The sequence below is a fragment of the Caretta caretta genome, chromosome 3, assembly GCF_965140235.1.
Source record: "Caretta caretta isolate rCarCar2 chromosome 3, rCarCar1.hap1, whole genome shotgun sequence".
NCBI classification, from domain to species: Eukaryota; Metazoa; Chordata; order Testudines; family Cheloniidae; genus Caretta; species Caretta caretta.
In genome coordinates, this window is record NC_134208.1 from 43,045,522 (window position 1) to 43,062,287 (window position 16,766).

Genomic DNA, 16,766 nt, shown 5'->3' on the forward strand with positions numbered 1-16,766 from the left:
ATCCAAATCTCTGGGAATTATTACTTGATGATTCATGGATTAAAAATTGTTTCATTGGCTGTAACCATCAGATGTCCAAACTTGTCCTTATGCAGTGCTGCATTGCACAAATGGGAACTTTGAAAGACATTTTGCAGTGCATGTGCTGCTCTAAATCTGCTACCTGTATGGAATTGGGAAATGGATGGGGCTTTGTCTTACATACTTCTTATTACTTCTGAGAGAGCTAGTAATACTAGCCAGGAACTATACTTGGATTCAGGGCAAGTATAAGGAATGCAACTGTGCTGTAATCAGCCTCTGCAGAAGGGGCCTAAAGGAAAGAGGGAAGAAAGGCTTGTACACACCCTAGTGGTCAACTGTGAGGGGAACAAACACTATCTGACCCTAAAGGGTTATTAAATAAAGTGTCCAACCTATCTCAGAGCAATTTGGCGACCGTAAAGGTCCAGTCAAGAAGGAAAATTATTAAAGTTTGCAGCTGATGACCCAAGGGAGCTGTTCAAGCCATCTGGGTTGTGGCACTCTCTAATGCTACATGGAGTATGCAGCATACGTGTTAATTAGATGACAAGAACCCTACCTAGCAGCAAAACAGTGATGTCCCTATAACAGTGATGTCCCTATAACACACCTCAGTAAGACTTCCAGGCCCCAGCCTTTTCATGCACTAACCAGAGCCCCATGGAAGTGACATTCCGTATATGTAGGGTGGAAGGTATCAAGAATAGTGAAAGGCAGGAAACTTTATTCCTTCCAGACAATTCCACAAATGGACATGCAAAAGAACTTTTATTTCCATTCTTTGGGCAGCAGTGGCAGTCTGACCTTCCCTCTGTATGTACATATGTATCTATCTTAAAATTTTCTGAGAAGATAAAACTTAATGCATGGAAACAAATTACTGCATAGAGAGTCATACTCATGAGAGAATCAGTTTGTTGGTTTTATCCAAAATGAAGAAAAACAATCTTCAGTTTAACCATGGACTTTTGCTTTTTTAATTCAAGTCAAATGTTTCTGGTACAGAGTTTGGTATTAAGGTAAGATCAGTTTCTTACATGGCCCCTGATTCTCACCTGACTAGGGTTTAAAAATGACAAATTTGATAGTATAAAGTATAAACAGTATAAACAGTAATATGATACTTGATACTTTTTACTTATTTGGTACCTTTCACCTTAGAGTCCGAAATATCTATAGTATATAGGTATATATTAGTGTCTTTGTTTTACTGAGACAGGGAAACTGTAGTACAGAGAAATCAAATGACTTAGCCAAGGTCACACAGTAAAGTAGTGGCAAAGTCATAAGTAGCACCCAGCTGCTTCGACTCCAAGTCCCCTGCGTTAACTATCTGACCATGCTGTCTTGCACTTAATAAACAATTTCTTGAAGCTTGTCACCTTCACTGTAAACAAATTTTCAAAAATAGACTATGCTGGAAAAATCTATAATAGCATTCATCTTGAGAATCAGACAGTCAGTATTTGTAAGTACTGAAAGACTGAGTTTTCTAAAAAAGCACTACTTTCACATCACCATGGTAGAGTCACTGGTTGGACAATTTAAAAACTGGAATCTGATCTGCATTAGCTTCAAGTCCAATGCTAACATTTGATCTCAATACCTATGCATGTCGGAGGATCAGGTTGCCAAAAGAATCGGTTATTCAGCTGCACACAAGTAATTTTGGCCTGTCCTTGGAGCTGATACCCAGGGTCACACTGAAAGGTGGTGGTATCCCCAGGCTCTCTGCTGTCTCCATATCTGGTACCATTCTGTGGAGTCCCAGGATCATTACATGTTGATGCAACTGATGCTATAAGAAAACAATGAAATTAACATATTTAAGATATATGTACTATATTTTAATAAATACACAGTGCAACATTTTACAGGAGCATCTAATCAGAGACAATATTATTTGCTTATCTGTTACCATGGAAGGTAGTTTGTTTCTACAAAATTTTCTCACTGAGATGCATTATGCTTATGTTGGCTTCTGGCCAGTTTCTTCAGGTGAAAAACATGGCCTGATAGGGAATAAACTAAGGCTCTTCATTTTCTGTCCAGTTAATCCATCAAACAAGCTAACAATTCCCTTTTCTTTAGCTATCAATAGGTATTTAAGTGATATGAAAATTTGTGTCTGACAAATGTCAGAATGTAAATAACATCCTTTTACTCTTTGAGTGCCTAACAGCCTGGGAAGGGAATGTGCATAGGAACTCAAACCAAAAAAACACCATGTGCAACCTTGGGGTTTGCATTACAGAGGTATGTAAAACCTTCTTAGAGGATACTCAAAGGAGGCGAATCACATCTTCATGTGTTAGGGTCAACATTTCAAACAACGTTTAATTTGTATTCAGATGGCATAATAGTCAGTATCAGATGTTCATGATCAGTAAATCCTCATGCTTATCTCCCATACAAATTATCATTATTATCATAATGCCTAGGCAGCCCAGTCATGGACCAAAACAGTTCCTGCCTTGTACATGTTACCTCTCCTTTCCCTAGCTCTTATGAGTAACACATATTAACACTTTGTCAAACTGAGGCGTCACCTCTATTCTCCAGACATTTGTTCTCTTCATCACTATTAGGCTTGTGTTCTCTTGTTGCAAATTGTTTTGTCTTGTCTTGTGATGTTTTGGCCAGTTATTTGGTCATGTTTTGGTTTTGTACAGATTTTTTTTTAAACTTCACTTGGAACAGAAATTTGTTATGTCAAATCTCACTTCATCACCTTCATGACCTCTCTGTATTGTGCCACTTGATACATTCCTTATCTATTGTTTTTATTGAGATGATTCCTACTTAATAATTATATAATGTTTTCTTTGTCCAAACACTCTAACCAATCAGTACTACTTTGAGATTTATAACCATTGTTCACATTTTACACATGGGGAAACTACAGCAATGTGAGCTACTGGTCATGATTACTTTGATTGTGAACACCATTTTGGAAATTATTGTTCTGAACATCTATGCTGTAATATGTAATTGTGCAAAAAAAGGTTTGTAGACATTAAATTTAAAAAAGTTTGTCAATGTGGCTGTGAACTTCCTTCACTCAGAGCCCAATCCCTTGCATATCTAACTCTTCTGACTAATAGAAATTTTAGCTCAGAAGGAAAGTAGGATCACACCCAACTTCTATATGTTTTTTATGTTGTTGGGTTTTTTTTTTTTTTGCTACCTTTCACAATTTCCCTTAATTATTTTGGTGTACCTGTCATGACCAATGTGTCATAGTTTAGCACAATACTCCCATAATTGCAGCTTCCTGCATTTGTTGGGCAAGATTCTCCTCCTCATGCAATTTATTGAGTGTAATTAGTTGCCATAGCCATAGTTTTTCTATGTACCCATAGAAAATGGTTGAGGCAGCATTCTGTTCACATGCTGAACAGAAGTGTACAGTAAAAGTAAACAGATGTTTCATTTCTTATGTACATCACAAATAGTTCTCTCATATAGATCAACAGTGTCAAACACTCAACCTGCAGCTGGATTCTTGAGGGATGTGGCCTCATAGAATATTCACATTTTGCAGAATCTAAGCTCTCATATTCCTTAAAAGGTTTCTAGCCCTTATGTTTATAACTCCAAGTTAACATTCCAAGTGTAATGGATGCTGTATTTTCTTCCTGAATCTGAAAAAGGCTCAACACAAAGACTAAGAACTGTGAACTTCCTTGATTCCATTAATTAGCATAACATATCAATCCTAAAGCTGACAGTTTAATGTCAACATTAACTTTTAAGTTGCTGGGCATTTTGTCAGATGGAATAAGAATAAATCCCACAGAGGGCAGCATCTGGGAGTTGCCAGTGGAAAGGAAATACAGACAGAAGAAGTGGAGAGACATAAACACAAGACAAAATGGGAGAAACAGAAAAAGAAAACTGGGGAAGAATGAGAAACACAGGGCAGAATTGGGGTGGTCTAAATAGTAAGCCTATTTTCATCAGAGTGGTGCTAGATGTGATAATAATGTATTGAACAATCAATGACCTTAATTAAAAGTTTACTTACTACATATAGATGGTATTCTAACACTGATTTTTTTACAAACCTATAATTGATAGGAGTGGGTGCCCAGTATGGATTGAGGAGAGTATGTGGTTTTAAATTTATATAGTGGGCACACTTTAAAAAGTTCATTCCAGTTTTACAGGCATTACTGATTGCAGTAATATTTCTTAGATTTAAAAAGGAAAATATTTCTGGAAACAGTAATATCTCTAAAACCAGAATGACATTTTTAAGTCCATGCTTGGCTGCAGAGACAGTGTCAATGGGAGGGCTTCAGCTTCCTCAACCATGGGATGCTGTTTCGGGAAAATGGTCTGCTGAAAAGATATGGAGTCCACCAAGAAAAAAGGGGAAATACTGTTGAGGCCGCAGCTAGAGTGAGGTGTCCAATTCTGGGCACCACATTTTAAGAAAGAAAGGGACGAACTGGAGAGATTCCGGAGGATAGCAAAAAAAACATGATACAAGGTTTAGAAAACCTAACCTACGAGGAAAGGTTAAAAATACTAGACATGTTTAGTCTTGAGAAAAGAACTGTGGACCTGATGCCAGTCTTCAAATATGTAAAGGGTTGTTATAAAAAGAGGACCATGATCAATTGTCCTCCTTGTGGACTGCAGGTAGGCTGGGAGGCATGGATCAGTGTTCATGTCTCACTCCCCATAAGTACCTGGCATGGGCTGGGGAAGCTAATGATCCATCCAGCAGACCAAATTCAGTGATGAACGCTGGCCATGTGCAACCTAAGGCATGCCATGCATATGCTAAGAAGAAGACTGCAAGTAGGCTTGATTTGCAACAGGGGAGATTTAGATTAGTTAGTCGGAAAAACTTTCCAACCGTAAGGGTAATTATGCTCTGGAATAGGCTTCCAAGGGAGTCTTTGGAATCCCCATCACTGGAAGTTTTTAAGAACAGGTTAGACAAACACCTGTCAGGGATGGTCTAGGTTTACTTAGTCCTGCCTCAGTGCAAGGGGTTGGATTTGAGGATATCTCAAGATCCTTTCCAGCCCTACATTTCTATGAGTCTGTGATTGTAATCCATACCATGGATCACAGTTCAAAATTTAATGGGGTCTATTGCACTGAATTAATATGACTCCCCTGACACAGAGTAGTTGAAATATTAAATTAGATAGCTTTTGTTGACCTTTAAACTGAAGGAAAAAATCAGGTAACCTATTGGTATAATAGACATTATCTGAAGTGACCTGCATTTAAACTGAAATTACATAGTCGATTTTCAGTCTCTACAGCTTAATTAACACTGTAGGTATCTCTTTATCCTTAAAGAAGAGACTACAAGGAAACAGCAGAATTCATATAGAACAGTGCATTTTACATTTTCGGTACTCTTCCAGAAAAAAAAACAACATAGGAGGAACACATTGCTAGATTCTGTAACTCTTACTCATGTTGAGAACTCTCTCACTCTATGAGTAGTCCCAAAAAAAGTCCATGGGAATTGTCTAGTTGAAGCTGGATACATTCATACTAAATATAAAGCACACGTTTTAAACAATAAGGGTAATTAACTATTGGAATAATTTACCTAGGATGGATTCTCCATCTCTTGGTGATATTTTTAAATCAAGACATCTTTCTAAAACATATGTTAGGACTCATACAGAAGTTATGGCCTCGATGAGGAATTACTGGGTGAGATTCTGTGGGCCTGTGTTATGCAGGATATCAGAGTAGATGATCAGAATGGTCCTTTCTGCTCTTAAGATCTATGAATATTCACAAAGTGCTCTTCAGTGTGAGCATGGATGGCAGAATTAGGCTCTAACCTTCAGTGCCCAAACTCATACTGAGCAAGTACCTTACTAAATGCAATTAAATGCAGCACTGCCCTTTAAAAAATTAATTTATGCAGTTAAAATGACAGTGACTCCTATCTCTTTTTACATAGACTATGCCCATTCATTTTCTTCCACACTAAAGACACGGAGGTTATTTGCCTGTAACTGGAGCTCCTTTGAGATATGGGATCCCTCTGTGTATTCAACTGAGGGTTTATGCATCCAAGCCATGCATCCAGAGCTGGAGAATTTGAAAGTAGCAGTTTCCGTTGATCCATGCACGCACCCTTGCTTTGCCTCATGCTTTTATCTGATGTGATAAATGTTGGGGCAGACCGACCGCATCTTCAGTTCCTTCTCCATTGCAAATCAAAAAGAAGTGGAATACAGAAGTGGAACCACCCATCTGAAAGAACCTCCAGTTGCAGGTAAGTAATCTCCTTTGCTTCTTCAGGTGATGGTTCCTATTGTATTTCATTGAGGGTGATTAACAAGCAGCACCTAATTTGGAGGAAGGTGCAAGGAAGAGGAAGAAATGGTTGAATGGAGGGTAGGCACACCAAATGATGTGTCCATCACAAAGTCCTGCACAAAGGTGTAGTACACAGCAAAGGTATGCTCCAAACCCTATGTGGCGGCCCTACGTATGTCTGCAAGTGACACGCAATGGAGTGTGGCTGTAGCCAATGTCTGGGCTCTCGTGGAATGGGCTCTCCCTCCAGGGCGAAGGCAGTCCTGAAAACTGATAACCACCACCCTTGGAAATCCTCTGTATGGAGATTGCCTGCCCCTTAATCCTCTCCTGTCCCCTTAATAAGCAGTGTACAGGACTTCCTGATTGGTCTTGTCCTCTGTCAGTAGAAGGTCAAGGCCATGTGGACATCAAAGGAGTGAAGGTTTCACTTCTCTGCTGAGGTGTGAGGCTTTGGAAAGAAATCAGGTAAGTGTATGGGTTGGTTGGGATGAAACCGAGATACGACCTTTGATAGAAACTTGGATGTAGGCACAGGGAGACTTTGTCATGAAATGTGGTGAAAGGGGAATACACCATCATGGCCCGAAGTTCATCTACCCATCTCTCCAAAGTAATAGCCACTAGAAAGGTGATTTTCATGGAAATGGGGGCATAGAGCATGAAGCCAGCGACTCCAAGGACAGTTTCATTAACACTGATAGAACGAGATTGAGGTGCTACTGGGGGGTGATAGGTTGCATGGGTGGGAAAGTCCTGAGGAGACCTTTCCAAAACCTAGTTAGTCAACGGATATATAAATACAGTGTGTCCTGCCATGGCAAGAGGGTGATGAGGGAAACTAGCAGCTGTCACTTGGACCATATGGTGGTGAGAAGGAACTGGAGACAAAGTCAGTTTTCCCCACCATTTATTGCCTCAGACAGAACTATGAGGTGAAACAAGGGCACATGGACCAACGGACACTACTACTTTCAAATTCTCTGGCTCTGGATGCATGGCATGCATGAGTAAACCCTCAGTGGAACACAATAGGGACCATCACTCGAAGAAGAAGAAGAAGGAGAGAAAGAGATATGTGTATAGTGTAGAAGGAGAGAACCATGCTGGCAACCTCCCCTCCTTGGATTGCTATTATTTGGCTGCACAACACATTTTCAAGAAAAATACAAAACCAAATACAATGCAATAAGCACACCATTAAAACTAATACCACAATCACCATTACTGACATATAAATGCCTAAACAAATAAATACTTCCTCTACTGGCTCCTTCTTCCCTGAATCAGGTTTAAGCTGCTTGTCACCATCCTGAATGCCCTGTGTAACTCTTCCCTACCATACTTATGTGCTCATCCCCCATCATGACAGCCTATAATACTCATTTGTCCACTTCTCTCCCTGAAATATCTCTTCTTTCTTCCATGCTTCCCCTTGTACCTGGAACATCCTCCCTAAATTGATTAATAAATGCCTCTATTATCTCCACTTTGGGGTATCCCTTCATGAAACACCTGTGCTCTGATGCCTACATGAAATCAGCAAATTTATTATGGCTATCGGAGAAACAGTCAGGTATAGCTGTTATTATTATTATTTTTTTTTTTAAAAACATGTTCTGAAATTACTTGGAACCACCTGGTTCTATACATAGCTAGCCCATATAACCATGTGATGGTATCCTCACTTCCTTCAACCTCCCTCTCCACTCCTCTTGTTTGTTGCACTCATTTGTTGCAGTGCCTCTTAACTTAGAAGATCATAGTACAACAGGGACTAAATAGTCCTGTGTTTTTGTACAGCGACTTTCAAAATGTTGCCCCAATTCTGATTGGAGATTGTGTGTGCTATCATAATCCAAATTAATACTACTACTACTAAAAGGACAAAAAATGGAAGCAAACAAGTATATTGCTTTATGCTTTAGGTTCTGTTTTTACTTTGAGAATTCCCTCCCTTCCCCCATCACCCATCATGTTATCAGTGTAAATTGTGGCAGATTCTCTTCCCCACTTCACTCCCTTGTGCCACTCTGGCTTCCCAAAAGAAGCCAAACTGTACTGCTGCCCCCTCACTAAGGATTCTCCTGGTATCTATCATAACCATCGCTACTCTTTCTTTTTTGGTTTTAGTTGTTGTTTTTTTCAAACCCTCTTCCCACACATGACCTTTATAATCTCTGGACTGTACACTGTTAATGAGACCTGACACTTTGCTGTTTTGTTTTTGGACACCTCTGATTACCTCCTCATGGGGAGTCAGACAGCAAAAGAGCCAGCAGGACATCCTCAGTGCCACATAAGGCAAGATTTCTTTTGCTGCTCCCTTTTTAATGGGAGCCTGTGCAAGCCCTCTGTTCAGGCAAGCAAATTGGGGCAGGGAGGGGAGAAAAGAATGAGAACAGTCTTCACAGCCCTAGGAACCTCTGACATTAAAAATGATATGAAGGGAAGGGAGCAATTGTCAGAAGGTGGAGTGAAGTACTGATAAGATGCCTGTCATGGTTGCCATGTAGAGTAAGGATAAAGGGTAGTTCAGTGGTTCTCAAACTAGGGCCACTGCTTGTTCAGGGAAAGCCCCTGGTGGGCCGGGCCAGTTTGTTTACCTGCCATGTCCGCAGGGTTGCCTGATTGCGGCTCTCAGTGGCCGCGGTTCACCGCTCCAGGCCAATGGGGGCTGCAGGAAGGGCAGCCAGCACATCCCTCAGCCCATGTCACTTCCTGCAGCTCCCACTGGCCTGGAGCGGCGAACCACGGCCTGTGGGAGCCACAATCGGCCGAACGTGTGGACGCGGCAGGTAAACAAACTGGCCTGGCCCATCAGGGACTTTCCCTGAACAAGGAGTGGCCCTAGTTTGAGAACCACTGGGGTAGGTGGATGGCGAAGGAGGAAAAACAAGGAGGGCTGGATAGTAAGTGAAGCTTGTGGCATCAAGGAGGGGAAGTGAGTGAGGCATTGTGAGAGAGAATGAAAGGTTGAATAAGCCAGGCAGTATGCCCTACAAAGTGATATTATCACACTGATTTTTGTACATTCTGGAGAAAATATTTTGAAATAAGACGGGTGAAAAATCATTAAGTAATTAATCTTATTTTTGAATCCTTCATCACCCAACCACTTATTTCGTCATCTTTTTGTTGAGGCTCCCATTTGTTGGCTCATGTCTATTCTTTTTATTCAGAAGCGGGGGGAGCGGGGCGGGGGGGTGTTGAAAGTACTGCCATGGGAGCTTGGAGAGTAGGGTCAGGATCAGGAATTAGATCAAAAGTTCTCCAGGGCCGAGACCTCATATTATATGAGACTATAAAGTACCTAGCACATTCTTGGTCTCTATAAAATTACTAATACTATAATTAAGTTAAATCCATATTTTAACATGTGTGTTTGGAATCCCCTCTTTTTCTAGCCTGAAACCTATGGTTAGCGGGTTAGTATTTTTCTTTTACACATCCCTCAGGAAATCAAATCCACAGTAAGGAATTCATTGAAGAAAATGATCTATGTAAAAGAAATAACATAGCTGAGAGTAGTGCAGACCTTACACTATTGATACTTGTTATACTTTCTAACAATTACTTCACACTTCTGACTCTGTTGTATTGGGAACTAGATTTTCCTTATATCCAAACTAGCAATACAAAACCTGTTGGTAAAATAACTAAGCACACTTTTGGTGGGTCACGAAGAAATGATAATAAAATAATAATAAATCATATTAATAATAAGTACTAGCTCTTAGACTTGGTAAATCTTTAGTGTTGATGCCATTTAGGTTTAAAAATAAAAGTCAATTTGCTGTTAGGAGGCCAAGCTTATTGAAAGTCATACACATTTTTGGTAAAAAGAAAAGGAGTACTTGTGGCACCTTAGAGACTAACTAATTTATTTGAGCATAAGCTTTCGTGAGCTACAGCTAAATCTGTTAGTCTCTAAGGTGCCACAAGTACTCCTTTTCTTTTTGCGAATACAGACTAACATGGCTGCTACTCTGAAATTTTTGGTACTGTGTCTGCTATTGTGGGTCCTCTCTTTCATGCTTTTACTGTCTAAGTCAATTCATGTCTGTCGCTTTCCCACAGCTTTTTTTTAACAGATACAAAAAGTTTTAAAACAAAGAAATATATCAAGTCCCCTTGTAAATCCACCACGTTTCATTGTTCTAGTCACTTCAGTCCTTTGTTTACCTCACAGAGGGTTTATTTAATTATTTATTTCAAACTGGTTTCTTTTGTGCCAGTATAGGCATACAACTTTCATATTTCATTAGCATGATGTTCAGCTAATTTCAGCTGGCACAAGCCCAGACTTACTGACCTTCATGGAATGTGGATAGGAAGGGGAAGGGATGATTTTCAGTACTGGTGGAAACATTCCCTCCTGCAATTACAATTCTTTATCCAAGTGATGGTATTGAACATCGGACCAACTTATTCTTTTATTATTTTTAAGACTATTATGGTAGCACCTAGGGAGCCCAACTGAGATCGGGGTCCCATTGAGCTAGGTGCTATACAAACATAGAACAAGACACAATATCTGCTATGAAGAGTTTATGTCTGCTCACTGAATGTCCCCTGTTGACTGATGTATGCAGTAACCATTGTAGTTTCAGAAAAGACAGCATAAGTATTGTGATGGTACTTTATAGGGGAGAGAGTGCAGGGAGGGAAAAGTAGTAGACCCAGACAGAAATATATTGCAGACATACTCTGATGCTGCAACGAAAATCCAGCAAATATGGTATGTACCTGCATGTCTGCAGACAGATGAGTAGATTAGACCGTTTAACCTGACATATATCCCAAATGTATTGATTGTGGTCTCTCTATCACTTCTGTGTATACAAATAAGGTTTAATGTGTGTCTTTGTACTATAGATTATTTTCTGGTCATTTTTCCATCCCTGAAACTCACACATCTTTCTTGCACAGGGTCCACACCTTTGAGGTGGGTTCTATTTCTCAATGAAGTGTGTGTGGCGGAACAATTTCTTTTGTTGTTGTTTTTTATTTGATTTTCACATTGTGATTTATGAGCATCAATTCAAGTAACAACTGTCACTGCTAATGAGAGTTTTGCACATAACTCCCCAAGCACTACATTTAAAATTTACCTGACAGCTAGGCCACATTAGTGCAGTTTACTGAATGTATACTTGGCCACCAGGGAGAGAAAACAGCTATATGGTCGTTATCCCATTGAAGTGCTTTCCCATTTCATAGCCAAGTAATGTGTCTAAAATTGTGAATGACTGTAGAGCATGTTTGCTAAGAAACAGTAAATTCACAAATTTGCTGAAAATTGTGTAAACACACACACACACATATATCATTAGTTATTGTCCTCTTCCAAAAAAAAACTTTGAATACTTCATTCCCTCCATAAAGTGTTCTGTACAATGTAATATCTCAACTAGCAAAGTTTGCTCATCTATTTTTGACATCAAATATACACCAGTTACCAAAGATTTGATGTCTAAAACAATTCACTGCATTTACCAAGTCCAAATTCAAAATTTAAAAAGCTGCTATTGACAAACATTTAACAAGCATCAAAATATTATTTGCATTTTTTCCTATGAATGCATTATCTGTATTTGAGAATAACAACCATTTTATTATCCACAAATATACTTGATCCTAATTAAACAAAACACGAGCTTAAGCATTGATGTGCCATCCAGTAAAATGACCATTTAGACGAGCTGTCAAGTTTTCAACTTGTCTCATTTGTAAGCTGTTTACTGCTCAGGATTCCCAAGGGTTTCTTTCTCTCTCTCTCTCTCAATCTCTCTCCAGCTGGAGGAAAGTCACAAGTCCACTAGTACTTTATTGGGTTTTGTGCAGATGTCTCAAGGACAGTAATATTTCTGTTGGTGTACATATTTCATACACCAGTAGTTAATGCAGACTTTAAAAGTTACTCATTCCCCTGTCACTCATTCCATCTCATAACTGGCACTTTTTTATACATGTCAATATACTGATATGGAACAATATAATTAATGTTTGCCTTATATATTCAAACAGTGTGCACTGCTATGCCAGGGCTTATTCACATCCTGCAAAATAATCACACTGGGTAAAATTTTCAAAAGGGTCTAAGTGACTTCAAAACCTAAGACTCATTTTCATAAGTGACATAGGACCTCACAGAAAGTCAATGGGAAATGTAGGCTCCTTTTGAAAATATTAACCAGGGTATTTACATATATCTGTGACATATTAGAGTTGAGTCTAATTTGTCTTTTAAAGGACATGTTTTTATGAGTTTGTTTAGCCCACACACTATCATTATGTCTTCAAGGATAAAATCATCATCTTCACCAACTATGTCTGAGAAATACAGTCATGTCAGCAATGCCTATTGTCAAAAACATTTTCTTCTCTCTACTTTGAAGATGTCTAAAAAATATTCAAAGCTTCCAATTTCCACTAAAAATACTACAGGCTGTCCCGCAACTTAGGTCTGTAAGTTACAGACACTGCAGCAAAAGTCCCATTTGTTTTGTTTTAAAACTGAAAAGGGAGAAGTGATTGCAGCAAAGGTTTGAGAAGAATTTTGGTGCATCGCAGTCAAGAACAAAGCACAAAAAATTTGCAATAGTGCCAGTAAAGTTATTTAAAAAACTCACACAATACTAAACACACCAGAGAAAAGCAGTACTGGCTCCATTATGAGAAATGTAAACACACTAGACTGAGAATCATGGAAAAGTACCGATTAGCTTTCAGTGTTTCCAGAGGAGCTTGGAAGCTCTGAACCATTTTAAAAAAAGTTCATTGAATGGATTAAGATCCTCTGGGGTCAGGAGAATCTTACTGTCATGCGAAGAAATCATAACTGTGCATCAAGATCATCCTGCAGGGAGTTGACTCACCCTGGATGTTTATCACCTCATTTCTAGTTCCACAAATGTGTTTGTGTTCTTCCACTGTGGAAATTTCAGCAAGTGGTAGAGGCAAAGGTGGTGGAGTGTGCCCTTTTGGATGATTAGGGAGAAGTCTGCATCGAGAAGAGATTGGAGATCACCTCCTAAAATAGAATCTATAATCCCCGGAAATAGACTGGGTTTGCTGCCAAAATGCTGACACCAACATAGGAGGATAGAAATGTTCACTTCCGGGGGGTCTGGAGTGTCTGCAGTAGCAGTTTCTATGGGAACTAGCAGGAGACAGATAGTGGAGCCTCTAAATACATGGATTGTGTAAGGAACTGTTTGAAGGGCCTCCAAATCCATCCTTTATGGTGCTGGGGCCAATGCAGACTGCTCTCAGAAATGACCTCCTACACAAACTCTGCCAAAGTGCAATAGGCACTGGGGCTGGGTGCCAGAGGAATGGCAATGTGGAATTGATAACACCACCATAGGGGTCACAACAAGAGTCTTTAGCTCAGCACTGGCATCAGGGATTTAGGGGTAACATTTGGAGCCAAAGCCTCTGGTGCTTGAGGAATGCACTCCCTTGACTCATGGCCCTGGAATAGCATTTGTTTTCCTTTCAACCCTAGAACATTTATCACTTGTTGATGTGGGGAGCCCTATGCAGCTTCACCTTCTATCAGTAGTAGTAAAGTCCCTCCCCCCCTCAGTACTGTGAAGTCAGTCAGTCAGTCATCAGGATTTTTTTTTTCTGTGACTGAATTTGTTGAGCTGAGAGTGTTTAGCAATTTTGTCATTGATCAAACTTTTGCAGTCACATTATAAATCCTGGAAATGAAGGCTTTATAATGAAAATACTGGTACAACCTAAACTGTAGGCACTGGAAATAGCACTGGTATACATTAGTCAAAGTAAATCTGACAAATAGGAAAATATTTTTCAAGAAGGCACCCCACTAGCAGTCCAGCAAAGATACACCACAGTCACCAAAGGCATTTCCCTAGCCAGTCATGTATGCACCAAGAATCCAAAGTGCCAGAGACAGGTGCCATTACTGAAACAGACTTTGCCAAACTATGTCTTGTGGTTCTTGAAACTGACAAGTCTGTTCAATGTGCAGTCAGTGATGCTTAAGCGCTTGCTAAAGGAAAAAGGCATCAACAAAAGTGTCAACAGCAGCAGCAGTGACTCCCGAGTCATTATTCCAATTTAATGAATGTGTTAATTTGCTTGTTTGTTTCTCTCTCTTTTTTTAACTACAATTGGTAAGTCATGTTGTAAAGAAAGATGTGGGCAAAAATTGCTTAATATTTGTTTATTGTTTGCATTTTCTCCAAGACCTAAATTTGTTATATAAATAATTTTTAAAAGTATATTTTTTCACATGTAAAAACCCCCAACAATTACAGGCTAAACCGAGCACAAAAATCATTTAATCCCCTTGGCTGGAGAGGGGTCACTCCTGGGGTCACTCTTAGGAGATCAGCAAAGAGAACCAACATCTGTTTAGAGAATGCTAATTATCTGTTGAATTACTGGAGAATGCTTATTTAGATAAGCACCCAAACTTAAAGGTATATTCCCAATTCAGAATCTTAAGGGTTCTCCTAACAATAGTTTTATATGTATACCTACAACCTAACTTTGATAATTTTTCTTAATCAAGACAAACCCATAGTTTGTGATGCGTCATCCAGATCTTCCTCTATAGTATTCTCGGTATTGACAATGCCTCCCAACTTTGCATCCTCATCAAATTTTATTAGCATACTCCTACATCTTATGCCAAGGTCATTAATTAAAACACTGAACAATACTGATTTCAAAGAACTCAGTTAGTAACCCCCACCTTATAGTTCACCTTTCAGCACAACCCATTGCTTTTTCTGGCTGAGAAAGGCCATAACTTCTGTATCTGATGTGAATACTTGGTCAGATAAATGCTAGATCCTTCTGAAGTGTACTGCAAAGTTAGAATGCCCTTTCCTAGGATAGTTCATCACTTGCAGTTCCTGGCTTTGGATCTCCAACACTTAGAATCATAGTGTTAGAAGGGACTGCAAGAGTCATATAGTCTAACCTCTGCCAAGATGCAGGACTTGTTCTATCTAAACCATCCAAGACAGATGGCTCTCCAGCTTCCTTTTGAAAACCTCCAGTGAAGGCATTTCCAACAACCTTCTGAGGCGGTCTGTTCCATTGTCCTACTGTTCTTACAGTTAGGAAGTTTTTCCTGAGATTTAATCTAAATCTGCTATGCGGTAGTTTGAACCCATTGCCTCATGCCCTCTGTGGAGAAAGAAAATATTTTTTCTCCATCTTTTTTATAGCAGCCTTTCAAGATGCTGAAGACCTCTATCATATCTTCCCATAATCTTCTCCTTACCAAACTAAACATACCCAAATCATTCAGTCTTTGCTCATATGGCTTGCATTCCATCCATTTGATCATATTTGTTGCTCACCTCTGGATCCTTTCCAGTTTCTCTACATCCTTTCTATACATTGGTTACCAAAATTGGACACAGTACTCCAGATGAGGCCTAACCAGCTCCATGTAGAGTGGTACTATTATTTCCTCTGACATGCATACTATGCATCTCTTAATGAAACCTAAAATTGTCTTTGTTTTTTTTTTTTTGTTTTTTTGCAACAGCCTCGCATTGCTGATTCATGTCGAGGTTGTCATCCACCACAACTCCTAGATCCTTCTCAGCAGTGCTGCTACCAAGCCAGTATTCACCCATTCTGTATTTGTGCATTTGATTTTTCTTTCATAAGTGTAGCATCTTACATTTGTCTTTGTTGAATTTCATTTTGTTATCTGTAGCCAAGTTCTCCAATTTATCAAGATCCCTCTGAATTTTAGCTCTATCCTCCAAAGTATTGGCAACCCCCCAGCTTTGTGTCAGCTGCAAAGTTGATCAATATGCGCTCTATACTTAGATACAAGTCATTAATAAAGATGTTAAACAACACTGGACCTAGAACAGGTCCCTGTGGAACCCGACTTGAGACCTCCCTTCAATCTGACATCATTCTATTAATTTCATTAACTCTTTGTTTGCAATTGTTTAACCAATTATGTATCCACTTCATGGTAGTTCTGTTGAGCCCACCTTTCTCCAGCTTACTTATCAGAATGTCATATGATACTGTGTCAAAAGCCTTCCTGAAATTCAGGTATATTATGCCCACTGCATTCTGCCCATTCACCAAATTAGTTACCCTGTCAAAGAAGAAAATCAAGCAGTTTTGGCATAATTTGTTCTTGGTAAATCCATGCTGATTTTTAATGATTACCTCTTCATCCTTCAGGTATTCACAAATTGAATAATTTATAAATTGCAAAAGCAGCTTTCCAGGTATCGATGTCAGGCTGATTGGCCTATAGTTCCTCAGCTTCTCCTTTTTCCCATTTTTGAAGATAGGCACTACATTAACCCTTCTCTGGTCTTCCGAGTCCCGCCCCCCCATGAGTTTGTAAATATTATTGGCAGTGGCTCTGAGGTCTCTTCAGCTAATTCCTTCAGTACCCTCTAATAGTTGTT

The 16,766-nt window shown here is 39.4% G+C and overlaps 1 protein-coding gene across 2 annotated transcripts in view; it reads right to left on the reverse strand.

Annotated features, from left to right (window-relative positions):
- Positions 1-16,766, reverse strand: part of CSMD1 (CUB and Sushi multiple domains 1) — a 1,991,107-nt gene that overhangs the window by 335,612 nt on the left and 1,638,729 nt on the right. For both annotated transcript variants that reach the window (XM_048845330.2, XM_048845329.2), the window contains exon 27: positions 1,631-1,822. In XM_048845330.2, the coding sequence (XP_048701287.2) occupies positions 1,631-1,822 (192 nt within the window). The remainder of the gene's footprint in view (positions 1-1,630; positions 1,823-16,766) is intronic.